We start from the raw sequence: 26,814 nt of genomic DNA, 5'->3' as shown, positions 1-26,814 counted from the left end.
GTTATCATTGGCTGTCTTTACTGCTGGCCCCTGAGGGCCCCGTTTGACCAGGTAAGGCAGATTTCCCTGGAGTGTCTTTGATCTCCTTCTGTGAGCAAATGCATCACTGTGAAACAGAAGCTCTTTACTCTTGGGGCCGTTAAGCAGTGGTGAGCAGTGCATCGTGGGGAAAAAAATCCACATGGTGAGTGAGACTGTCCTCCATAAGCCTTTTCAAAGCTGCCTGCACACTGCTGGAGACAGTTTTGCATTCTGCCTGAATCCAGGGCGTCACTAAAGGTTAAATTAACTTTGGATTCTGTGTCTCTTTTCTTGTGGGTAAATCCCAGTGTTTCACTCGATGGTCTTTCAGTGGGGCTCCTAGTGGGATATCAACCTGCAGCTTTTTACGTTCTACTCCTTACCGCTAGTGAGAGGAAGGTGAAGTAACCGCTTACGACGGCCACTAACTGTTCACTATGATAGTGCGCCTGTGTACACCAACACAGATGAGTTTCAGTGAAGGGTCCTCTGTAAAACTGACTGTCTGCACAGGCAACTTGTAAGGAGTCATTCTTTCTTATGTAAAGTGAGAAGCAGCATATATGGAGAACAGCTTCATAACAGGACAGGCAAAAAGCTGCCGGTGAGCTGGGCGAGCAGGTCCACAAGCACCAGCTACTGTTGGCTCGGCATTATGGGAATAGCGACACTGTCGCTGGGCAGCATGAGGTCAGAGGAATATCAGAGTGCGGCAGCTTTACTGACTTGCAGTCCAATAGCAGGGTCAGTGGTCCTTGGCTTTGTGTTGCTGATATAATCTGGCCCTCAGGGAAAAATAACTGGGGATGCCTGAGCCCAGACACACAGTACATACAGTGCGCACAGAATGCTGGGGCATGCTTAATACAGCAAAAAATGTGCATGTTTATTGGGTGTTATAATAAAAATCATGACTTCATTTGGTTACCAAAAAAAATCACAGAAATAATCAGTAATTTTAAGTAAAACATTAATTTCAAGTACATTCAGATTATAGTTCTAAAAGGCTGTTTTGAATTAAAAAGTAGCTTGACAAGCCTCGGTTATAATAATTGGGGAGCCTGGATATATCTCTGTTGGGGGGGGGGGGATTGTCTCAGTGATGGTAATTGGGAATCTGTGTGTCTGTTGTGTCTCGCTCATGGTGAGTCATCACCCTGCAGATGTGAGCAGATGTTCACCCCAGTGGTCGGTCACGTACCGGATCCCCTTCTTTACAAAACTCTCTCGTCTGTCAGAGCGGCATGTTTGCTGTGTGCCTGTGTTCCTCTTCCCCATCATCCTCTCTAGATTAATGGCCATGAGACCAAGACATAGTTTTCCCTAGATTGACACGGACACTGATTTCAAATGACCACAGGATAGAGATTAATTCTAGACATTCTTCAGCTTTTCATTTGAGTAAATGCGTAAAGGTAGAAGACAGTTATTTAAAAGATATATGCTGTATATATAGTAAGGTATACGTAAGCTAAAGAGCAGTAATGTAACCAGGGTGACACTGCATGAAGAAGAGTAAAAGATGGTGGCGGTGCTCTCATTGGTTGAATTGCATCTCCCAATGAGGTCTGTGGATTGCTGTTGTCACATGACTATGAATGCCTTCAAGATGATCAGCAGGCTTGCCCACACTGAGAGATGTGGTGCCATAGAAGCGGCCCCTTTGCTGGGGGTCACAGGGACAGTGGGCAGAACCGAGGTGCTGGGAGCCGATCCGGTGCTTGGAGCCGCTCCGGTGCTGGGAGCCCTAACAGAATATATACATCTGCCCACATTACCCACAGCATCCACCACTACAAGCTCTAGATCAGGGGCACAGCAAGAGGCACTATAGAACACCTGTGTGACATTGATGCCCCCCTCCCCCACAAAGGTGGTGCTATTGAGGGTGCCGTTTCCCCCGCGGGCAGACACACTAGTGACACCCGTGCCGTTGACGTCGGTCACATTAGCTGAGAGTTCCCAGCTGGACAGGCTGCAGGTCCCCGAACAGTTACCCATCATGTTGCCCTGGCACACTGGGGGGTTGATGTCTGTAACCTGGCCAGAGATGAAAGGTCATTTCTCAAAACAAGGCTCATGTCTGGAGTGAAGTTTAGCTCAATTTTTTCCAGCGGCCCAGTGCAAGTGTTGTCCTTGCATTCGACACAACACCCTTTAGGGGACCCTGGTTACCTTAGAGATGACAGAGAGTCGTACTACTGCATAGTTGGAATCACTGTTGTCACTAGAATGGGCTGTGATGGTCACAGTGACATCAGTGCCAGACGGTGTGTCCCCTGGAGCGATGAGATTCACTGAGCCCTCGGCACTGCCATTCACCAGCTTCAGACTGAAGGGGGAACAAGACAGCCAGGTGTCATAATACACTAGAACCAATAAAAAGTGAAAGCAAGCGAACAATCATAATTAACAAAACTTCATTCTTACGTTCCGGTGAATGTCTGAAGAAAGTTTTTATCATCACGGACACTGATCAGGTATAATGGGCTTGACCCAGGGGATCGTACAGTGAAAGGAATGGTGATGGGCACCCCGGGCTCCAGGTTCGATGTGCCCTGGACCTGAAATGAAATGACGAGTAGATTCAATGCGATTCCTCCAAGGTATGTTTCTTACACTAACCTTTGACCACACAATGAATGCACTCACAGAGACAATCAGATTCGAGGCCTTGATTTGAATGTTTGACTGCCGCTGGAAGAGCGTGCCAGAAGAGCGTGAGGAGCTGGCCAACATCCCTGTCACTCGCACGTTAAAGACACCCTCTGGCATCGTGTCCACTGTCATTAGATAGCTCCCGAGGCCCAGGTCCTGTAAGGTGCCGTTCGTCTGGCCGGCCCCTGATGCCTCCACCAATAACACTTCTGTGACACTTACTGGAGTGTTACTGGTTACTGTGAGGAACAAGGTGGCGTTTTTGCCTAAGAAGAAAAGAGGACAAATGTGACACTTATTTGGTGGCGGACGCTCTTTCACACTACATGGTCTTAAAATGTGACGTTTAAGTGCCGTTTGCCAGTAATTTGCGATGAATCATGCTTTAAACTAGTTTTTGTAGCCATTCTTGCAGATTCTTTAGCAGGTTTCTCACCTACTTGGGGACGACCTTCATTTAATTCCATTCCTTTTAGGGGATCCATTAATATATTAAAAAATGTGAATATGAAGTCAATTGTGCTTCGACCTGCAAAATCCAAATGCACACAGAGTGAAGCATGTATACCTTAAAAGGAGAGATTTACTTGTGGCTTTCTAATGATAAGGCTTATCTATGACTTTCTGACAATAAGACTTACCTGTGACTGACGATAAGGCTTATTTGTGACTTTCTGACGATAAGGCTTATCTGTGACTTTCTGACGATAAGGCTTATCTGTGACTTTCTGACGATAAGGCTTACCTGTGACTTTCTCACGATAAGGTTTATCTGTGAGTTTCCGACGATAAGGCTTATCTGTGACTTTCTGATGATAAGGCTTATCTGTGACTTTCTGACGATAAGGCCTATCTGTGACTTTCTGACGATAAGGCTTATCTGTGAGTTTCTGACGATAAGGCTTATCGGTGACTTTCTGATGATAAGGCTTATCTGTGACTTTCTCACGATAAGGCTTATCTGTGAGTTTCTGACGATAAGGCTTATCTGTGACTTTCTGACGATAAGGCTTATCTGTGACTTTCTGACGATAAGGCTTATCTGTGACTTTCTGACGATAAGGCCTATCTGTGACTTTCTGACGATAAGGCCTATCTGTGACTTTCTGACGATAAGGCTTATCTGTGAGTTTCTGACGATAAGGCTTATCGGTGACTTTCTGACAATAAGGCTTATCTGTGACTTTCTCACGATAAGGCTTATCTGAGTTTCTGACGATAAGGCTTATCTGTGACTTTCTGACAATAAGGCTTATCTGTGACTTTCTGACGATAAGGCTTATCTGTGACTTTCTGACGATAAGGCTTATCGGTGACTTTCTGATGATAAGGCTTATCTGTGACTTTCTCACGATAAGGCTTATCTGTGAGTTTCCGACGATAAGGCTTATCTGTGACTTTCTGATGATAAGGCTTATCTGTGACTTTCTGACGATAAGGCTTATCTGTGACTTTCTGACGATAAGGCCTATCTGTGACTTTCTGACGATAAGGCTTATCTGTGAGTTTCTGACGATAAGGCTTATCGGTGACTTTCTCACGATAAGGCTTATCTGTGAGTTTCTGACGATAAGGCTTATCTGTGACTTTCTGACGATAAGGCTTATCTGTGACTTTCTGACAAAAAGGTATACCAGTCATTTCCCTTGAAAACAGCTGAGAGTTGGTCTTACCTGTGACTTTCAGTTGATAGGGCTGCGTAGAACTGATGTGGATTTTCCATAATCCCTCCTGCTGGTTGAGCTGAATCCTGTTGAGGTTCCCCACTGCCTGTATAGACCCCAGGGGGCCATTTGGTTCTGCACTGCTCTGCAGGACACCTGGAGGAAACAGCAGTGACATACACTCTCCCCATCTGATACATACAATAAATTGCAATACCCATAAACATATCTACACTTAACTTAGGTATGGCCCTGAATGTAATTATCTTCAAAGTTTGTAATCTACATTTACTATTTAAAAACACACAGGCTGATTTAGATATGAACCCCATCCCTTTATATGGTCTGTCATCTATCCTTCCCCCAACTGCTTATCCAGTTATATTAAACTGGTTTAAAATTGACCACTCTGTATTATTCTTGTTTCCGACGATTTGGGTAAATAACATAAGTAACCTTACCTGTAATAAATAACAGTACAGAGAAACAGGCTAATGTGGCTAAATTGCTTAAATATCATTATAAATATATTGTCCAGGGTTGTTAGCTCACCTAAAGGATTCTGGATACTGTATGTGACACTGTTGCCTGTGATGTAAGCTGTCATGTTTCTGATAGATGGATCTACCATGAAGATTAATTCTTCATCCTTCCCTGGGTCCCTCACAGCCTGGAAAAGGGTGACCTGGGGGAAGGGGCAGCTACAGAGCAGTGCTTTGGAAAATGACGATGGAAACTAACATAGCAAGTTGTGATTCACAAAGGACAGACGGCCAATGGAGTACTAATACAGCAAGTCATGTGATTCAAAAAGTAAGAATGTTACTGGGCAAAATACAAATGACAAACTTGAAACCTGAAGCCATGTGATTCAAATGAGAGAGAACCAGTAAATAGGCAAATCCTGCAAACAGAAATCTGGGAAGGCTGCTTAATAACAATAGTGTGGCTCAGTGGGCTAAGCCTCTGTGGTTTTAGTTGGAAGGTTGACAGGTCAAGCCCCAGCCTTGGCAGAATAGTCACATGTGTCTGAGCCTGTGAGCAAAGCCCTTAACCCCAAGCCCCATAGGTGCTGCATACTGAACCTGTGCTGTGACCCTAAAGCCTGCTGTCACCTGTCTGTGTGTCTCATGCAGAGTAAGACGCGGCATGCAAAAAAAGGAATTTCCCCCGAGGAATCAATATCTGTATCACTGATCTGTTCTATATAAGATCAGAAATGAGGCTGAATAAATAATGTGAGGTGTTTATGAGAGGAGACATGAAACTAGAAGGGAGATGTACCAGAGCAGAGGTGGTGGAGTCCAGAATAATGCTGGTGGCCTGGGGCAAGTTGGCCTTGCTGGCCTGTATAGCCAGCCCCCCCGATGCCTGTGCCAATTGCTGGTATTCCTGGCTGGCAGACGACGATACTCGACTGGAAAATTGCTGCTGTTGCCCTTGATTGTTGTCGTTGCTTCTTCGACGTCGGGCACCGAAGACTTTCGTTAACATGAAGGTTACCTGGACAGAGAGACAGGATTTAAAACTGCTTTTGCTAATAAGGAACATTTCATTTGTGTTAAAGGAAAACAGGGAACAGGTACGGATACTTAAGTGGATCTTGCATCTTTTTGATAATTTGAAGACTAATCAGTTACGATTTGGGGTTTAATTAATGACCAGACTTCCTTTGAGAGTAACCACTGTTCAGGCTAGAGGGGCTTAAATCACAGATGTGTAAAGGGTGATTTCAGGCTTTTCTTCCCCTGTCTTGTGCTGTTTAGCCTAGTTTATAGTTCTGCGACTGTGAGTGCGACAGATTTAGACCACATGGAGTCACTAGATCTGAGTGTGTTGATGTGATAGATTGAAAATTCTGTAGAATGCAATGGATATGATGTAGCAGGACTCCTGGAATACCAGGGAAACTTTGTCACTGAGCTCGGTGGCTACTTGTGAGTAAATTCATCCACACTCACCACTGACTTTGTGCTCTCCATCAGTGACAGCACTGTGCTCTTCAGGTAGATATCTTTGGCGGAAGCATCCGTGAAGACAAAAATCTCTGAGGAGGGAGGAGCACCTGTAAGGGCCAGCTAGACAGAGGTGGGCAGGCAAGTGGGGGAAGGAGAAGAGGAGCAAATGACTGTGAGATAAACTGAAAAAGCGTAAAGCATATACAAAATGCTTTACATGGTATATAAGGTTAATATCTTTCTTTGTTTATTGTTAATATTGTTCTTGTATGATCCAATCTGTCTGTCAGTTAGACCAAGTTGTATGCTGGGTTGCTGACTGTCTGATTTAATGAACCATACAACTAATTGACAGGACAGATATGCTGTACGGCAGATCAGGTCACATGGCCGCCTGACAGGACAAATATGCTGTACAGCTGAATGAGTCACATGCAAGGAGATTGTTCCACTTTATCTACAGAGGTAGTGCCATTAATTACTACATCAGAACAGTTCAGAAACACTCACCCCTGAGTGGTATATAAGCAGGGGTCGACATAACTGTTACACAAGTACGCATTCACCTTTAAAAGCGATACGTGCGGCAGTCGATTGTTGTAACGGCGCAAATGCGTACGTATTTTATGTGCGTTTGCACTGATACGACAAGAAATTACCGTGCATTCTAACCTTTATACTGCAAATGAAGTATGAATTAGCATATAATGGTAAAAAAAACCTGATAATCTCCTGTCATATCAGTGTAGACACACATAAAATACGTATGCATTTGCGCCCTTAAAACAATTGATTGTCGCACGTATCAATGTTTAAAGGTGAATGAGTACTTGCCTACCAGTTTTGCCAATCGGTGCATATAAGCCATTCAGGAGAGGCTGTGGGGAAGAGCAGACACAGGTTTGTTACACCCTAACCCTAACTGAGGCTCCCAGCTAGCTCTTCAGCTCTCCACTACCGCTGTTTGTGTACATTGTACTTTAGTTTCTTTTCCCTCTCCTTTTTCTCTATCGCTCTCTCTGGGGACACCTGATCTCCATAAACTGAAACAAACTTTTTGTTTGACCACTGCAATGCCCCCGTTCTTGGATCCTATTCGCTTTCAGACACTAAAGATACCTGGAGTCCTGACAGACACATCTCTGGTTCATCACCTCCACCACTTGCCCCAAGCGCTGTAATTCTTTGCTTAAAAAGATCCGCATCTGTTGTCCTTGTTAATGGCCCAAATTCTGCAAAGACAATGGATGGTGATGGGATGATTGTATGATTTTGTCAAATGCTCATGTCTGCATTAGTGTGACCAGGGGAAGGAGCGGCTCAGATCCAGTACAGGTGACACTGACCCTAAATGAACAGTATCCATATACTCCTGTTTCAGGACATAAATTTTTTAGCTAATTTGTCATAAAACAATACAAAAACTGGAATAACACTACACAATCTATTATTATTATTATAACTACAGCTTTTTCAGAAGAAAAACTAAATATAGAAAGATTTGAAGTAAATTGTTTGCAGTCCATATTCTGGGGTCTTAGGGGTAAAACCAGTTTATACGCTGGACAGGAAGAGACCACACACCAGGGTCATTAAAGGGCACAAGGATGTACGCGGAGGCCTGCTTGCTGTCGATGATGGAGAACGCCACACGCTTGGCCTCCTCAATGTCATCGAACATGCTGCCAGTGGTGTCAATCACAAAAGCCAGCACTGAGGAGTGTGTGATGCCCATCAACCTGAGGGAGAAAGTGAAAGAGCATGAAAATCAGCCAGTGTCATCAATGAAGAGCAAGTGGATCAGCCAGTGGCGTCACTGAAGAGCATGTGGATCAGCCAGTGGCGTCACTGAAGAGCATGTGGATCAGCCAGTGGCGTCATTGAAGAGCATGTGGATCAGCCAGTGGCGTCACTGAAGAGTGCGCAAAAATCAGTCTATGGAGTTACTAAAGAGTGGCTGAATCAGCCTTTGGTATCACTGAAGAGCATGTGAATCGGCCTATACTGTCACTGAAGATTGTGTGAATCAGCATGTACTGTCACTGAAGATTGCATGAACCAGCCGTGCCATCACTGAAGAGCAAGTGAATCAGTCCGTGCTGTTACTGAAGAGCGTGTGAATCAGCAGGTGTCATTTTTGAAGAGCAGGTGAATCAGCCTGTGCCGTCACAAAAGAGCGTGTGGATTAGCCTGCATCACTACTGAAGAGGGTGTGAATCAGTCTGTGCTGTCACTGAAGAGCAGATGAATCAGCCCGTGCCATTATTGCAGGGTGTGTGAATCAGCCTGTGTCGTCACTGAAGAGCAGGTGAATCAGCCTGTGTCATCACTGAAGAGCAGGTGAATTACCCTGTGCTGTCACTAAAGAGGGTGTGAATTAGCCTGTGTCATCACTGAGAAGTGGGTCGCTTCGCCTTGCTCTGGTTCTGACACATTTGTACCGTAGGAAGTTGATATCTCCAATGGCTCCCCGGATGTCTTCCAGAAGCTCCATGGTGGCGTTAATTGCAACATTGGCAGCATCCACATGTCGATTGCCATGGTCTGAGTCTGTAGTATCTTTGCTGATCCCACCTAAGGGTTTCTGTTTGCTGGTTCGGTCAAAAAACCCACCATGACTGCACTTTCCTACAGACAGAATATAAGAAGGGAAACAGTGCAAGTCGAAGGTGAGTAAAGCAAGGTTGTGGGATTGACAGCATGTTTGGGTTTCTGTCTTGCATGATGCCCCTCGGACACTGCTGTGGTGCAGCCTGTGTCTGTTACTATGGCAATATTCACTGCCATCACATGTATGCACATGCAGTAAGTGACAGAGGTCAGGAGTGGCACAACCTATCAGACAACACATTAACATCTGCACACAAAAATGTTCCAACGAAAGAGGTACATTCTGGGAAATACAGCAAGACTATTACTATAAAAACACTAAATGTTCCATAATTTAATTTATGGTACGGTGTATGTGTGTGCCTGGCTTTTTTTTTGTAGTGCCTATGGAACTGAGCTGTTTACTGGTAACCAGTAAGACAGCCCACAGCCCTGGAAAAGCCCCCACTCTGCTGCTGTCTGCTGTGCCAGCTTCACATACAAATGAGGATGGTGCAGTTTGATTGGGAGACATTTGGAGAAGCTTCCAAAGTTATGCTGCTCCAGGTTTTTTAGGCAAATAGATCTTTCTGTTGTGGCTGAGAATTAATGGCAAGTTTATGTTCCAGGGAATCATAAGAAATCTCATATAAAATATCCTGTAATGGATGCAGAAAACTGGGATCCACTGTGATCCAAATCCTGGTCATTGTCTGTTGTATGGGGAGTGTTTTCACTTTGTTTTCACGTTTTCATTTATATTTGGGTTTTTTTGTACTTTTAGATACTTTCATTTTTTATAGATGTGTTTGATATTTTGAGAAACTTGCCTGGTGGTTTCTTGCCGCTAAACACATCAAAGTACCCAGAAGTTAACGTCTTTGCACTCAGAATCTCTGGGAGGATGTTGTTCTCGCAGTTGCCACCTATACAGTCCGTGCATGTCGCCGTGTTCTTGTCTGCAAACGAAATAGCAGAGCACTCGATAAGCGGACAGTCATAATGCCTCTAGAGCAGCTATGGAACACCCTCTGCATACATTTTCAAAGTATATTTAAAAAAACAAACTAAATAAAAATACTTTTAAAGTTATACGAGAACATCATCATGCCTGACTGATAGGAGCAGTTTGGGACCCCAAATTCTTGCAGTGACAGCAGATAATCGTGAGCTGGAATAAAACGTTAGGCTAGCATTAACAAAATGGCAAAGTGAAAGGTTGACACTTAAGATGGAATTTATGTTTTCGTTAAATGCAGAGTTATGCCACGGTGTTTGGCCTGCTCACAGCTCATCTCTGTCATGAAAAAGTACAGTCTTCAGCGTCACTATGCTCAACGTCAAGATAAATATGTGCGGCACATTACTGATGTTAGAGCTGCCAAAGGCAACGTAGTTTGTTCACAAGAGCAGCAACTACACGAGAATCCAGTGTATGTGCATCGTACTGTACATGACCGCCCTTAAACTGGAAAAAGCTAAGAAACCACTATATTGGCAGTGGGCCAACATGACAATCACATGCATGTTGGGCACGAGTATACCTTGTCCCCTGGAGGATGTTGAACACACCTTATGTGAAACCACCAATCACAACTGTCGAAATAAACCAGTAACTGCTATTTGTACTGATATATGGATGCTTCAGGAATTATTTTGAGTTGGACCATAAGGAGAAAGTGGAGTCAAAAAGCGACATGTTCACGTGAAATGGATTTAGCAAGTTTATGGATTACGTTATGTCTATCTGTAGATCGCATTACATTTGCGCATGTGTGGATCACGTCACATTCGTGACTTGGCGCCAATTTATTTGAGGATTTTGTGTCCACCGGCTGAAAAATCTATAAATGTGAAGTTAATTGCTGTACCAGCAGGTGGCGCCTGGAAGAAAGTTAACTCATCATCTATGCTCACGCGACTGGAGACAACGAGGAGGACGAAATTAAACAATATTATAACTATAAATATGACGCGAAATCAGAAAGCGGTTAAGACCTATAGTATCTTTAATCTGTACAATATTCTCGATTAGCATCAACAGGTAATTTCTATACTTCTTATTTTGTATAATTGGTCTGTGCATTAGTCTATGTATTTAGATTGTTCTGATTCCTTAGATTTATTTCCAAACCCTGGCTCAGTGTTCCCTCTTTCATGTGAACTTGTCCATATGTTAAAAAATAAATACAATGAGAAGGACAATGTCCAGTATGGGGGGTATTTCCTGCAAAAAAAAAAAGAAAATGAAAATGGTAATAATAAATTGAAAATACAAACTCCACTGAGATGGAGGGAAGTCTCTGGCCAAAAATGAGTAAATGAGATAATACCATTTGCAGTTTAACTTTCTACTCATGCACATTCTCTGAAAAAAGCTATAAATTTGTACATTTCCTTGTCACTGGGGCTGCCAATTTTGCCCTTAGCTGTAGGTAATTGTCAATTTTAAGGTACAGAAATGGACCCTGAAGAATATCTCCAAGGTGTACGATTCCCGAGGCTGATCTTCTGATCAGCTGTGAACCACCCAAGCTCACTGAGATTGCACAGGTGGTGAATCAGATAGGGGTAGGGAAGGCCACAAGGATCTGCGGTATCAAGGGGTGAATGTCTCTAGGCTGGTGGCAATGCTGACCTCCTGCCATTGCAGGCAATCTTTGCTAACATTTGGGAACCAGATGTCATGCAAACTAGGCTCCGGACCCCCCCCCCGACCCAGTAGGATAAGCGGTTTGGAAAATGGATGGATGGATGGATGTCATGTAAACTGACTGGAAAATGGGACTTGTAGTCCCTATCTGGAAAGGGATGGGTGATCACCTGGATTGCGGCAACTAAAGGGAGATAACACTGCTCTCAGTGTCATGACCCACTCGTCTGATCCTCCTGTGTGCCACGCCCCCTCATTAACCCCATGCGGATTCCCCGTGTTCACCAGCTGCTTACTGTTGCTGTCATTAGTTCAATGTATTTGGTCCACGTTACACATGGTTTCCCCAGTCCGGTCATTGAAGTCTGTTTGTCTTTCATGCTCCGTTTAATCATTAAATGCTTTTATTTACCCTTATCCTGCTCTCCTTGCCTGCTTCCCTGGTCCGTTCCGCATCAGTCACGACAGAATGACTGGACTCTGAGAGAAGAAGCCTTGCCTGACTGAGGCAGAATACCTCAGTCTGAGTGACGAGGTGATTTATTGGCTCAAGCAACCGGAGGTAAGGGGAGATCCCGTGCTGTAGGCCATCGCGCTTTGGACGAGGGACACCCTTGAAGAGATGTCCCTGCCCGGAGACGCGCACCTGTCGGGGGAGGTGCGCGAAAACATTCGGCACCTGAGAAATGGAGTGGCGGTGGCTAATATGAAGTAGGTGGCTGATGACAGTGGCTGGCTATATGGTTTGTTCACTGAGCTACCAGAAGTGCCCCAGACTCTGTCACCAGCAGCAGTGAGCAGGAGGATAAAGAGGCGGAAGAGCCGAAAACGGGAGGATGCTCTGGAGGTCTTCTTAGGGGCATCTCAATCTCCGCTGCCTGCCCTGCTGCGTGCCAGGAAGACTCCCTCCTGGTGCTTAATCTGGTGGTGTTTGCTTCAGACGTTACTGTTGCTGCTTCACAGCAGCTGCCTGCCGCTTTGCTGCCAGGATCAGCAGCTTGCCCCTTTCCCAGAACGCGCCTGGCCCTTAAAGGGGCCAGGTCCATTTTGGACTCTATCACATGGGTTCCCCAGTCCCTGGACTGGGCAGAGCTCACTGTCAATGCTCAAGCCTCTGCAGCTTTGCCCAGCATGGTTCCTGTGCTTCCTGCAACTTCGTCCCCTGTGGTTCCTGTGCCTGCAGCTTCGCCCTCCGTGGTTCCTGTGCCTGACCTGCCTGTGCTGCCCGGAGTGCCTGACCCTCCTTTCCTGCCAACGCCTGACCTGTCTGTGCTGCCCAGACTGCCTGACCTGCCAGTCCTGAAGGTCCTTACTGGTGCAGACCCCTGCAGCACCCCCTGAGGTCACGCCTCTGCCTCCTGCACCGCCCGTGGTCCCGGCTCCACCCGCACCTCACGCTTCAACCCAGGCTCCACCCACGCCTGAGGTCCTGGCCCAGGGTCTGCCCATCCTATTTCCTTACCCTGCTCCCTTGGCCTCTGTCCCCGCGGAGGTCCTTGACTGCTGGACCATCGCTCCTCCTCCCTTAGTGGAGAAGGAGGAGGAGCTCGAATAGGACCCATGAGGGATCTCCCTGACATCCCCAATGACTTCCCATGTGACTCCTTTTCCCAACCAGGCCCTCGCCTTTCAGTCTCCCGAAAGGGGAGAGGGCACTGATGCTGAGGTCATGTCCTGCCTGCCCTGCCCCTGGCTCGCCCTTGCTTGCCTTGGCTGGGGCTCGGGGGGGCGCCTGTGGGTCCGTTGGCTCCTGCTCGGCAGTCACCTCCAGGTACCCCTGCGACGCCTCATCGGCCATCCTCGGTCCCACCTCCGGTGCCTGGTCAGTCGCCTGCGTGCTCCCCGGCTTCGACTCCTCGGTCACCTGCGGGTCCCCCTTCTCCGACTCGTTGGTTGGCTGTGCCTTCGCCAGCTGCGCCATTGCCTGCCGCGGGTCGGCCTCCCTCCTCGCCTGCATCGGACTCCCCTCCGACTTCCTCCTCGCCTCCCCTGGTGCCCCCACCGACTTCCTTCTCGACTCCTCCACCTGTCTCCTTGCCCCCTTTGTGGTCCCCTCCTGCTCCTGCCTCCCTGTCTCCTGCGGCCTCTCCGGGTGCCGCCCGTCGCCTGCTGTGGCTCTCTCGGGTTCCCCTTTGCCCCTTGACCTTTCCTGTCTGGCCTCCCATGTTCACTCCTGGTCCTTTTGTTCCTCCATTCCCTCCTGGTCCTTTTGTCCCGTCGTCATCTTCCTCCTTGGGTTCTGTGTTCCCATTTTTGATCCCCCTGTGTCTGTCTGCGTTCTCTGTGGTTTGTCGTTTTCTGTCTGAGTTGGTGTCTTTGTGCCTGTTTTGTGTGTCGGTCTTGTTCCCTGTGTCCGGTTACTGTTCTTGGTTTTGTTTTCCCCAGGTCCTGTCCCGGTCCCGTCTCGTTTTTCGCTTCCCTGGGTGTGTCCGGTGTGTGCGCCTTGGGGGGGGGGGTTCTGTCATGACCCGCTCATCTGATCCTCCTGTGTGCACGCCCCCTCATTAATCCCATGTGGATTCCCCGCGTTCACCCACTATTTCCTGTTACTGTCATTAGTTCAATGTATTTGGTCTGTGTTAGGTATGTTTTCCCCAGTCCGGTCATTGTTTTTCGCGCTCTGTTGAACCACTAAACCTTTTTATTTACCCCTATCGTGCTCTCCTTGCCTGCTTCCCCGGTCCGTTTCGCGTCAGTCACGACACTCAATGCCAGGTAAGGTCCTTGCTAGGAAAGTTAAAATGCAAATGGAAAGGCAAGTTTATTTATGTGGCACATTTCAGATGCAAGGCAAAAGGCAGAAGAATATATATAAAAAATGTTAAAATCACATTTAAAAAACAAAACAAAGAAACAAATAGTTAACTGAAAAGAAGTTCCATTGCAGGGTTACTTCATTTTGACTGGATTTTTGCACATAGAATTTAAAAACTAAATGACAAAGTGGAGATTGTATTTTCATCATTTTCTTTTTTGCCGGAAATACTTCTCATGCTGGATGATGTCCTAATTCTGATAATAATCACTCCATAATTATTAGGGGTCCATGCAGCTGCAGGACCCCTATTGTTTTTTTTCTTACTAGAATTGTTTTATTTTTATTATTATGTTTGACTGTTCTCTGTCATGTACCTGTTCGTACATGGGACTTTCCGGAAACGCGTTTCTAAGGGTAAAAAAGCAAACCAGCGCTTAAAATGCATACGTAGAAATACAATCACTTTACCGCATTTGGGTCGCTAGCCCTGGCACTAAACAACACTAAACATAACCATAAAATATCTATTTTCTTCTATTTTGTTTTGTAGTTATTGTAGTAAATTGTTGCGGATGAAGAGTATGTGGAATAATCTGGGAACAGCGTCCAAACCGAATCACATGTAAAACGTGCAGTTTCATTAGAAACTGTTCTTAATGTTCAGGAATGAGGTATTCAATAAAAGTTTGCACAGATACGGTAACCTATGGCTTGATATCTAAATATGTATATACTGGATCACTGAGGACCTGAGGTATATACACAAGGGTTATAAAAGGTAATAAATATATATTGGAAGCGATTCAAATGTTGAAGTTCTCATTCTTACTGTCATGACCTGCTCGTACGATCCTCTTGTGTGCCACTCCCCCTCATTAACCACGTGCTCTACCCCGATTGTGACCAGCTGTTTTCTGTTAGTTTTGAATAGTCCTGTCTATTTAGTCTGTGTTTAAGGCTTGTTTTACCATGTAGTTGTGTTCTGCTTTTAGTAAACCCCGTTTTTGGATCTCCGTGTGCCCGATCCTGATTTCCCCTCTCCCTGCTCGCTTGCCCTGCACACGGTCACAACACATACACTAGAAAATATTACAGTTAATATTTTGATAGTATCTAATGCAGTAATGCTGTGTCATATGATTGAGATATATCACACACTGAATATTAAACTGAAGTTTGAAAATATTGCCAATCAAATTGCAATATCTGTCAGAAAAATCGCGATTATATATTTTCCCGAAAATTGTCGAGCCCAGCAACTACCAAAACGAGTAAGTATGTTCCACTACTAAGAATCAGCTGTGTTGGTGCACTATGGTGCACTAGTTACATGTTCACAGCTTTCATAGGGGGACAAAAAAATTCACCGGAAATATTGAGCCCTTTCTTTGATTGGGAATGGGGGAGGGGATTGGAAGAGGATGGCATGTATACTTGTCTTCGAATGCCTAGCAGCAGGCCAATATTAGCTCAACACAAGTAATCTTTGTCCACTGGAGGATATTGAACACAGCTAACATGAAACCACTGCTCACAACTGTCGCAGCAAATAAATAAACAAATTATTTGTAGTGTTTTTCTGACAAGTTTTGAAATCTCTGTCTTCCGTTGCTACACCACAATTGTTGTTTACACCAAAACTGATTTTTAAAGAATGTATTGTATGAGAATACCCTGATTTAGCAAAAGTGTTAATACACATTTAATTTACATTTCCTTATGGCCTGCCTCAAATTAATTTCTGCAGTATAAATAAGGGACAAATATCAGTAACAGATATAAGTTTTGTGACTGTAGGATTTTCCCAATCAAAGTTAAACCGGTGGGTTAATCTGTGACAGAGTGGCCCACAATAAAATGCCCCCCTGCCTAGAAATTTCCCTTTATGGCCCAGCTCAAATAATGTCAGCTACAGAAATATGGAGCACTCACTCTGTCTCATTCTGAGATCTTTGAGCTACTGCAGACCTACAAAAACTTAGACCTAGGAGACTTCTGGATGATCGACTAGGCTGGGCTGCAGTCGTGGCGCCCTCTAGTGGAAAGGCCAGGGCCAGCTGTCTTCCCCAATAAGTCTCAGGTCCATTGGAGAATATGCAATGCTAGGGATTTTCTCTGGGTGAATGGTGGCAGCAGCCATCCTGGGCAGCGGCAAGAAGCCAGGAGACATCAATGAACTGAAGAGGCTCCTCAGGAAGGCAGCCTCAGTGCTGGGAACCAGCTCTGACCTCATGGAGGAGGCAGCAGGAGGCTTTGGACTACTCAAATCTGAGCTGCTGTTCTGGACATCACTAAAATAACATCCATCTATGTGCTACTTTAAAGTTATCAGGACATTTTATACCAGACCCAGCCAGCATCCCAAGTATTGCCCCCCCCCCACCCCCATGCAGAATACACCCTGGTAAATAAATGACCAAACCTGTTGCCACCCCACATTAAAATAACAAAAGAAATTGTTTTATTTTCTAAGTGGAACCATAGAAGAGATAGGGTGTGGTGTGGCCACATCCATAAATATGATTGGTCCCTGGGGACCACATCCATAAATATGATTGGTCCCTGGGGACCACATCCATAAATATGATTGCCCCCTGAGGGCCACGCCCATAAACATGATTGCCCCCTGAGGGCCACGCCCATAAACATGATTGCCCCCTGAGAGCCACGCCCATAAACATAAGTGGCCTCTCGAGGCAATCCCAATCAAAATTTTTTTGATGTTTGTGGTTCTCCCTTAATAAACCCTGTGTTTTGGAATTCTGCCCACTCCTGATTCCCCGCTCCCTGCTCGCTCACCCGACACGCGATCATTACACCAGTCACCTGCAAGGTTTATGAAGTTGACGTCCGGCTTGATCAGGGTGCTGAATGGGACTTGATTTTTCAGTTCTATCCAGTTACTGTGACTGTAGAAATCCTGAAAAGAGCAAATAAGGATGCTGGAACTGTGCCCTTACCTACAGGCACCAAGAACTATACGGTGTGGATGTCAATGATTTTGTTCATGTCTCACGAATACAATGGACATGAAAATCAAAGGCTACAATTCAAAAATACGTACTGAAATCTGTAATCTTATACAATGCACATACAAACTGAAAGACAGAATAATAATCATTTATGGTACCGTTTTACTTTACTACGCCTATGGAAAATGGTACCTTATTTTACATACATCATTTTTTAAATCTGTTTTTTGTCATTGAAGCTTACTTTATATATGGTATTTTAAGCTTTACTGTTTTAATCTTGTTCTTTGAGACCCACGTCTTGCTCAATAATTCCCCCAAAGACAAACAAAGTTTTATCTAATCTAATCTTATCGATAAGCTATAGTAGTATAAACAGGAAACATTGTGGCTCACCTGCAAGGTGTGACATATTTTTCCCAGTGTTACTCTTGCTGATAAAAAGCTCTCCTCTTTCACACTATTTTTAACGATACTCCTGCCCTGGGTGATAAGATTCCGACCTTCTACAAATTTTTCATTGTCAAAATGATACTCTGCATCAAAGAAATGTAAACTGAGGTCCACACTCCAGTTGTTCACATACACCTCCATGATAGCAGCTTTAAACTTAATGCTTGACAGCAGGGAGGGGTCACTGTCTGGGGAACAGGCTGCCTGAACCGCAGATGCTGACAATCTGTTGTCAATCTGCAACACAAAGTGTAGAAAATCACATGCCATTCAATGCAATATAAATCTACCTTTATATCCCTTTATGTAAGGGTTGACAAGCTATGCATTTAACATTTTGAAACAACAGGATCGGAGTGCATTATCACACAAATACTATGGTCACTACACATTTAGATTACACATTTGTACCCAAAGACCCTATTTCCACATTAAGTAGAACTTAGTAGAACTACTTTCTTCCACCAATGATTAAACATCTTGGTTAGATATAAGCCAAACCATCGTTATGCATTTGAAAACTGCCCATTGCCAAGATCATTTCATTCACAGTAAATGACAGTAAAGAAAAGTTTGGGATAAAGTATCCATGCAAACTTATCACAAACTTATTTGTGGATGATCTCATACATTTTTGTTTCGCGAAAGATGAAAATGTTGTCTTCAGATACAAATGTGCAAACCAAATGTGTAGCTAAAAGTATTGGGTGGTTCTTGGCATGAATTAACCCTTACATAGTTAGAGTAAAGATTTAAATTGCACATTGACTTACTACTGTAATTCACCTGACTGGCACTGTGCGTGTGCGAAAGAAAATTAATCATCATGCTTTTGATTAATCAGATTTAAGAATTCAGTGGTGCTGTGGTATGAATAGCAAATAATCCCTGGTCTTGCTGAGATTTTTAGTTACTGAGTAACCAAGACCAAAGACAGCATTTACTAATTATATGTGCCAGTGATGGTCTCAGAAAACGAAACCAAAATTGTATGGCAACAGTGGAAACAGGTTATTCTTGTTTGCCAGGGCTATGTAGATTTTTTTCCATAATACTGTGTGAATACTTGATTTTGTAGTCGCTTCATACTTATCGTCACTCTGTTCATTATTGTCAGTATTTAACTCTGGGGTGTGCTGAATATTCAACACTAACCAAAACTAGTACTATTTCAGAGCCCTTCGGCCACAGTCCCTTGTAACTACTGCAGTTTTTGTATGGCAAACTCACCGTCAGGCTGAAGGGTCTCCCCTCCTTCTGCGCCAGGTCACGGCACACCTCTGCGGTCTTACGCAGGATGGCCGTCTCAGTGATATCCCCATGAGAGATTTGCCTTTGGTCGAATGTGAATGGCTTGAATGTGTGGACCCCACCACACAGTATGACAGAGAGAGCGGCGATGGGCAGCCATCGAGAGCCGGCCATTTTCGGCATAACTCTTCCAAATGAAAAGACTAACAGTATCTCTGTTAAAATGTTCACAAACTCAGGGTTAACAGGAAGCATTTGTTGAGATGTTTCAAACTGATGAATGATTAAAGCCAAAATATTTTCTTTACATAGGTCTATTACATAGGTATAGATAGATGGGGTGAGGTATATTTAGGTATATGACTGGCACTTTCTGCTGGGATTAGTTAATGTTGTTCTGCAGTTACTCAGGCACCTGTTATTATATTTCATACATTGTAGCTGTAAATGTTACCTTTATATTCATTAACTTTAGACTAAAAGGCAAAATTTTTGACTGTACTACTGTACATAACTGCTGCACTAATAGCTTCTTCTGTCTTTAGTATGCTGCTGACACACTTTAAATGCTTAAATGAATGGAGAACCAATGACAGATTTTTGTTTTTACACAAAAGTATAGGCATAAAAAGGTCTCGTTTGGTCCTTACAAGCCTTGTTTGTATGAATGTCATGTCAAATATAGATGTAATTTATAGTTATTAGTTATAGGTATAATACTTATGTTATCTTCTCCTTTGTCTCTCTCTTTTGTAAAAATAACTCTGGGAGATACGCACAAGAATTTAGAGTTCGGTGGTCAATGTAATATTGAATTCCACATGAATTGCACATTTGAACATGGAACAGAATTGTATAGATCCATATTCTACATACTGAAAACTGAAATACTCTTTTGTTAAACCATTCTGATAAATTCCGTTTCACTATTTCAAGCAACACTGTTATCTATTAAAGAAACACTCACCTGTGGGCGGAGATCGAGTTCTGAGAATGAGAATCAGACGAAGCTTCGATGTGTCTCTAGGCAAACATCTGCACTTACAGGAATATGTGTCCTTATAAATAGTTGGTTTCTTTTTTAACACCAGCTTATGGGGGTTGTTTAAGGAAGTTAGAAGTGGCTATGGGAGTGGTCTGGTCCATGTATCTACCTGTATATGAGAGTCCCTATGTGTGTGTGTGTGCGTGTATGAGCAGGTATACCTTACCTTATGGGGACACAATGTTCCCACAACGTGATGAATACCGGTTTCCTGGTCCCCATATGGGAAAATTGAATTTAATAAAAATCTGTCACTGCAATGAAAAAACTAAAAAGGCAAAAACTCTTGTATTTTGCTTGGTTACTTATGGTTATGGTTAGGGCTGGGTGGGAGTTAAGGTTGTCATAGTTAGCGTTAACATTTTTCCCATAGAAACGAATGAGCGGTCCCCATAAAGATATGTTTACCCCTATGTGTGTGTGTGTGTGTGTGTGTGTGTGCTTGCAAAGGAGAACAAATAATGATGTCTAACCACTGAGAACATGAGTTTAACTATCAGGCAACGGGCAAAATAAAGTCACTTGTTTGCCGGTATCACTCGTTATTTTGTAGCTAAGGAATTGGTATACTCTAAGTGTGCTAGCAAAGTTTGGAACTGATCAGATGATGCCCTCACAATCTGACACTTGGAGAGCTTGCATGGAAGAGTGGGCAAATATTGCCCAGTGAAGATGTGTCATGCTGATAGACTCCTATCCAAAAAGACAAGAAGCTGTAATAGTGCTTCAACAAAATATTATTTTAACTGGGTGAATATTTATCCATTCTGCTTATTCTATGTTTTTTATCTTTATTTTTCCCCCCAACAGATTTGTTTGATTTTCTATTGAATTATACAGGTTACCGGTCACATTAAATTTGGAAAAAGTTTTAAAATGATTTAACATGGTCTCATCTTTTTACATCACGAAAACCTAATGTATCAATAGGGGGAGGGTCTAAGACACAATATCTCAAAAATTCCTTTCATTTCAAAGACCCTGGAAAAGTTATTGTTCGTCAGCTGTCTTCTTTCCTCCAGAAAGATAATCCTAATGAATTACACCAATCTGGCTTTAGACCAAACCATAGCACAGAAACAGCTTTAATCAAAGTAATGAATGATTTCCTTATGGCCAGTGTGTGGGAGTAGCTAACTAAAATCAGCAACGTTACTGTTTTATGTACTTTTTTTCAGTAGCTTATGAGTAGCGCAGCTACTTTTAAAACGCTGTAGCTATTAAAGTAACTTGTAACGGGTTCTTAGTTGCTCAGAATTCCAAGGGCAGATGTGCTCTTATTTTGAAGTTACGTTCTTCTTCCAGAGTTTTTTATGCTTTAGCGGCAACCGGATATTTTTTCCTTTTTTTTGTTATTAATAAAGTTTTCATTCTCTTTCATGAGAAGAAGCTGTCTCCTGTCTTTTCTCCCCTCGCCACATTGGTGCCCCCGACTTCTCTTCGTACGTTTTCGAGGAGATTTCTTTCAGCATGACGGCTAAGGCTGTGGTTTTAAAGCTCCCGGAGTTCTGGCATGAAAATGACATTGTGTGGTTCACGCAGGCACGCAGGCTGAAGCTCAGTTCGCCAGTCCGGAGCATCACGCAAGACGACACCGTCAGCTGTTTGAGTTTCCCAGGATGCCTTTTGGGCTAAAGAACACAGCTCAAACTTTCCAGCGTTTAACGGACAGCGTTGAGCGGGACGTGCCTTTTCTACTTGTTTATTTGGCTGACATCTTGGTTGCTAGCAACACTTCGGATGAGCATTTGAGGCAACTCCAGGCATTGTTTGCTTGTGCTTTTGAATTTTAGCAAGTGTCAGTTTGGTGTCTCTTCTGTTGAGTTCCTTGGTCACCGCTTTACCGTGGAGGGGGTCCGAGATTTCCAAAGACCAGTCACGGTCAAATCTTTGCAGGAGTTTCTTGGAACGGTTAAATTTTACCGCCGTTTCATCCCTGGGGCTGCCCGCATTATGTTTCCCCTGTACTCTGCACTCAGGGGCGTTCCATCTAAGGCAGTGGTTGACTGGACTGCAGAGCGGTGTCAGGCGTTCCGTACTGCTAAACAGGCCTTGGTGGATGCTACCTTGCTTGCCCACCATTTGCCGGATGCTCCCATTGCCGTCACTACAGATGCTTCAGATGTTACTGTTGGCGCAGTACACGAGCAGCTAGTTAATGGCGAATGGCAACGGCTGGCCTTTTTCAGTTGCTAGTTATGCTCCAATGAGCGCAAATACAGCACTTTTGACCGTGAGCTACTTGGTCTGTACTTAACTGTGTTCCATTTCCGCTTCCTGTTAGAAGTACGTCCGTTCACTGCTTTCGTAGATCACAAGCCATTGGTGGCTGCAATGAGCAAGATTTCAGACCCTTGGTCTGCCTGTCAGCAGCGTCAGCTGGTGTTTATTTATGAGTTCACCACAGACATCCATCATGTCGCTGGCAAACACAACATAGTGGCTGATTGTCTCTCGCGTTCGGTGGTTGGTTTTAACCACCTTGGTTTGGATTATGCCCTCATGGCAGCTGACCAGGCCTAACAATTGCGTAGGTGAACATTTTGTATGTACAGTTATTTATTATATTTATTGTACATTTTATCTTTTATTTTTTCGTCCAACAGATGTGTTTGTTTTCAGTTGAATTGTACAGCTTATCTCGGGGCCATGGTAGTGCAGTGGTTAGCACTGTTGCCTCACACTTCTGGGACCTGGGTTCTAGTCTCCGCCTGGGTCACATGTGTGTGGAGTTTGCATGTCCTCCCCATGTTGTCGTGGGGTTTCCTCCGGGTACCCCGGTTTCCTTCCAAAGACATGCTGAGGCTAATTGGTCTTGTTAAATTGCCCGTAGGTGTGCATGTGAGAGTGAATGGTGTGTGAGTGTGCCCTGCGATGGGCTGGCCCCCCATCCTAGGTTGTTCCCTGCCTCATGCCCGGAATAGGCTCCGGACCCCCCGCGACCCAGTAGGATAAGCGGTTTGGAAAATGGATGGAGGTTATAGCTCACATTAAAGGTGGTAAAAGTTTTGAAATGATTTGACGTGGTCTCAGTTTTTTTACACCACAAAAACCTGGTATTTCAACACAGGGTGAATACTTTTGCAAGACCCTGTAGTGTGCATGGCATTACACCAATACTAGTTTTACCAGAGCTACCAGAATCACCACACCCCTAATGATGGTAACTTTTCACCTCTTCCTTGTTGCATCCATCCCACAATGTCCCTTATGCCTGAGAGTAGATTTTTCTAGCTGTACCGTGTCAGGCGAAAAAAATCTGTTTTTTTCATAACCCTTCTAATTTTCATGCAGCAGTTGTTAAGTATCTTGCTTTACATCAAATACAGAACGTGTTTTGAGACCTTATTGTGATTTTAACATTGTTAAAGATATAGATTTTCATTTCAACTTCAACTTTTAACATCATGTTTCACATTTTCTTAATTTGCTTTAAGAATATCATACAGCACAAATATGAAGCATTACCAGATGAAATAGTTTTGAGGTAGTTTACTTTTTCTCTGTGACTTGTACTATAGCTAACTACTACTGTATATTAAAACAGTAGCTTGGCTGTAACTTCGCAATTTGTAATCATAAGTAGCTTGTAGCTTGAAAAGCTACCATTTATAAATAGCTTCCCCAACACTGTTTATGGCTTCTGACCATGGCATTTCTTGGTGTTACTAGATCTAATAGAACAGTGAATCTTCCACTCCCACTAAAGTCAAATATGGTGTCCCACAGGGATCAGTGCTGGGCCAACTACTGTTCATTTTATATATTCTACCACTTGGTATCGTTATTAGCCTGGGGTCCTAGAGGTCCTGGCCTTGGCTTGTGTGGGAGCGGCCATCCCCTCATGGCTCGGCTGCCTGTTGCCTTTGGTCCTCTGGGGCTCCTACCCTTTTGGCTGCGGGGGCTGCGTCTGGGATCTCCCTCCTTCTCCGGCTAGGGTGGGGGTGTGGCTGTCATTAGGATGTGGGGCCCTGGCTCTTCTGTGCTCTTGGGGGGGCTGCGGACGTCCCGGGTCTCCTGGGTCTGTCTCCGCCGGACTCTGGCTCTTGTGGGGTGGGGTTGTGGCCTCCCACCTTCACTATCAAGTACATTCCATGCCCGCAGCCCTCCAAGCACACACAGCAATTTTGCATGTTTGTATATCTGTTTTATTTTCTTTATTCTTTATTTTCGTTTGTGTTTATGTATTTATCCATTTTTGGTTTCTTTCAGATGCTGTTGATCTTTTGCCTTTTTTCTCTCCTACCTGATTTATTCCTGTCTTTCTTAGCTTATCTCTCTCTCACTTTCTCTTCCATTTTTTTTCTTTTCTTTTACTTTTTTTGTGTTTGCCCATCATGTACATTATTTGACCAAAGCAAGTGGCAAGCTAATTTTCCATCCCCGTCTACTAGCCCAGAACAAGCTGCCAACTTCCTCATTCTTGATCTCAATGAAACACACCTTAGCCTTACGAAAAATATCACTGCCAGCTGATTCATAAGAACATAAGAACATAAGAACTATACAAACGAGAGAGCCCTTTACGTGCCTCTGATCATGCAGTTCACTTTGTCCCCACCTGCATGTCCTGTGTTTCCTCCTCAAGTGCCCTTTTGTCATCACCTTCATTCCTTCTTCAGTTGCTTTTTGTCTCCTCTGCCCTTCCCTATCACTTAAAAAGTATTTTACTCACCCTACTAAACAGGTCATAGAAGAGGGGTTGCCATTTCTCGAAAAGTCACTTGTTTGCCGGTATCACTTGTTGTTTTGTAGCTAAAGAATTGGTATACTCTAAGTGTGCTAGCAAAGTTTGGAAATGATCAGATGATGCCCTCACAATCTGACACTGGGAGAGCTTGCATGGAAGAGTGGGCAAATATTGCCCAGTGAAGATGTGTCATGCTGATAGACTCCTATCCAAAAAGACTGAATGCTGTAATTAAATCAAAAAGTGCTTCAACAAAATATTATTTTAACTGGGTGAATATTTATCCACTCTGCTTATTCTGTTTTTTATCTTTATTTCTCCCCCCAACAGATTTGTTTGATTTTCTATTGAATTATACAGGTCACATTAAATTTGGAAAAAGTTTTAAAATGATTTAACATGGTCTCATCTTTTTACATCACGAAAACCTAGTGTATCAATAGGGGGAGGGTCTAAGACACAGTATCTCAAAAATTCCTTTCATTTCAAAGACCCTGGAAAAGTTATTGTTCGTCAGCTGTCTTCTTTCCTACAGAAAGATAATCCTAATGAATTACACCAATCTGGCTTTAGATCAAACCATAGCACAGAAACAGCTTTAATCAAAGTAATGAATGATTTCCTTATGGCCAGTGTGTGGGAGTAGCTAACTAAAATCAGCAACGTTACTGTTTTATGTACTTTTTTTCAGTAGCTTATGAGTAGCGCAGCTACTTTTAAAACGCTGTAGCTATTAAAGTAACTTGTAACGGGTTCTTAGTTGCTCAGGATTCCAAGGGCAGATGTGCTCTTATTTTGAAGTTACGTTCTTCTTCCAGAGTTTTTTACTCTTTAGCAGCAACCGGATATTTTTTCCTTTTTTTTGTTATTAATAAAGTTTTCATTCTCTTTCATGAGAAGAAGCTGTCTCCTGTCTTTTCTCCCCTTGCCACATTGGTGCCCCCGACTTCTCTTCGTACGTTTTCGAGGAGATTTCTTTCAGCATGACGGCTAAGGCTGTGGTTTTAAAGCTCCTGGAGTTCTGGCATGAAAATGACATTGTGTTGTTCACGCAGGCTGAAGCTCAGTTCGCCGTCCGGAGCATCACGCAAGACGACACCGTCAGCTGTTTGAGTTTCCCAGGATGCCTTTTGGGCTAAAGAACACAGCTCAAACTTTCCAGCGTTTAACGGACAGCGTTGAGCGGGACGTGCCTTTTCTACTTGTTTATTTGGCTGACATCTTGGTTGCTAGCAACACTTCGGATGAGCATTTGAGGCATCTCCAGGTATTGTTTGCTTGTCTCAGTGCTCGTGAATTTTAGCAAGTGTCAGTTTGGTGTCCCTTCTGTTGAGTTCCTTGGTCACCGCATTACCATGGAGGGGGTCCGGGATTTCCAAAGACCAGTCACGGTCAAATCTTTGCAGGAGTTTCTTGGAATGGTTAAATTTTACCGCCGTTTCATCCCTGGGGCTGCCCACATTATGTTTCTCCTGTACTCTGTACTCAGGGGCCTTCCATCTAAGTAGCTTGGCTGTAACTTCGCAATTTGTAATCATAAGTAGCTTGTAGCTTGAAAAGCTACCATTTATAAATAGCTTCCCCAACACTGCTTATGGCTTCTGACCATGGCATTTCTTGGTGTTACTAGATCTAATAGAACAGTGAATCTTCCACTCCCACTAAAGTCAAATATGGTGTCCCACAGGGATCAGTGCTGGGCCAACTACTGTTCATTTTATATATTCTACCACTTGGTATCGTTATTAGCCTGGGGTCCTAGAGGTCCTGGCCTTGGCTTGTGTGGGAGCGGCCATCCCCTCATGGCTCGGCTGCCTGTTGCCTTTGGTCCTCTGGGGCTCCTACCCTTTTGGCTGCGGGGGCTGCGTCTGGGACCTCCCTCCTCCTCCGGCTAGGGTGGGGGTGTGGCTGTCATTAGGATGTGGGGCCCTGGCTCTTCTGTGCTCTTGGGGGGGCTGCGGACGTCCCGGGTCTCCTGGGTCTGTCTCCGCCGGACTCTGGCTCTTGTGGGGTGGGGTTGTGGCCTCCCACCTTCACTATCAAGTACATTCCATGACCGCAGCCCTCCAAGCACACACAGCAATTTTGCATGTTTGTATATC

At 44.2% G+C, this 26,814-nt stretch overlaps 1 protein-coding gene across 1 annotated transcript; it reads right to left on the bottom strand.

Annotated features, from left to right (window-relative positions):
* Window positions 1–886: 886 nt before the first annotated feature.
* Window positions 887–20,043, bottom strand: vwa10.2 (von Willebrand factor A domain containing 10, tandem duplicate 2). The gene is made up of 17 exons (XM_048996300.1): window positions 19,945–20,043; window positions 18,957–19,192; window positions 17,670–17,963; window positions 17,128–17,221; window positions 9,721–9,849; window positions 8,743–8,929; window positions 7,886–8,040; window positions 7,421–7,533; window positions 6,305–6,421; window positions 5,628–5,846; window positions 4,896–5,028; window positions 4,353–4,499; window positions 3,116–3,208; window positions 2,674–2,945; window positions 2,452–2,585; window positions 2,197–2,353; window positions 887–2,061 (listed from the first exon to the last, which is right to left on the bottom strand). Exons 2-17 carry the CDS (start codon window positions 19,158–19,160, stop codon window positions 1,606–1,608), a joined length of 2,904 nt encoding a protein of 967 aa, XP_048852257.1. The 5' UTR covers window positions 19,161–19,192; window positions 19,945–20,043; the 3' UTR covers window positions 887–1,605.
* Window positions 20,044–26,814: the final 6,771 nt, after the last annotated feature.

The sequence above is a fragment of the Brienomyrus brachyistius genome, chromosome 25 (genome assembly GCF_023856365.1).
Source record: "Brienomyrus brachyistius isolate T26 chromosome 25, BBRACH_0.4, whole genome shotgun sequence".
NCBI classification, from domain to species: Eukaryota; Metazoa; Chordata; class Actinopteri; order Osteoglossiformes; family Mormyridae; genus Brienomyrus; species Brienomyrus brachyistius.
This window is presented reverse-complemented; position numbering and strand designations above follow the sequence as displayed.

Coding starts and splice junctions, on each gene's coding strand:
- vwa10.2 (XM_048996300.1), bottom strand. CDS start 19,160: ATGCCGAAAATGGCCGGCTCTCGATGGCTGCCCATCGCCGCTCTCTCT. Junction 8,930..9,720: donor TAGCGGCAAGAAACCACCAG/GCAAGTTTCTCA, acceptor TTCTGTCTGTAG/GAAAGTGCAGTCATGGTGGG. Junction 2,586..2,673: donor CCTCGAATCTGATTGTCTCT/GTGAGTGCATTC, acceptor ATTTCATTTCAG/GTCCAGGGCACATCGAACCT.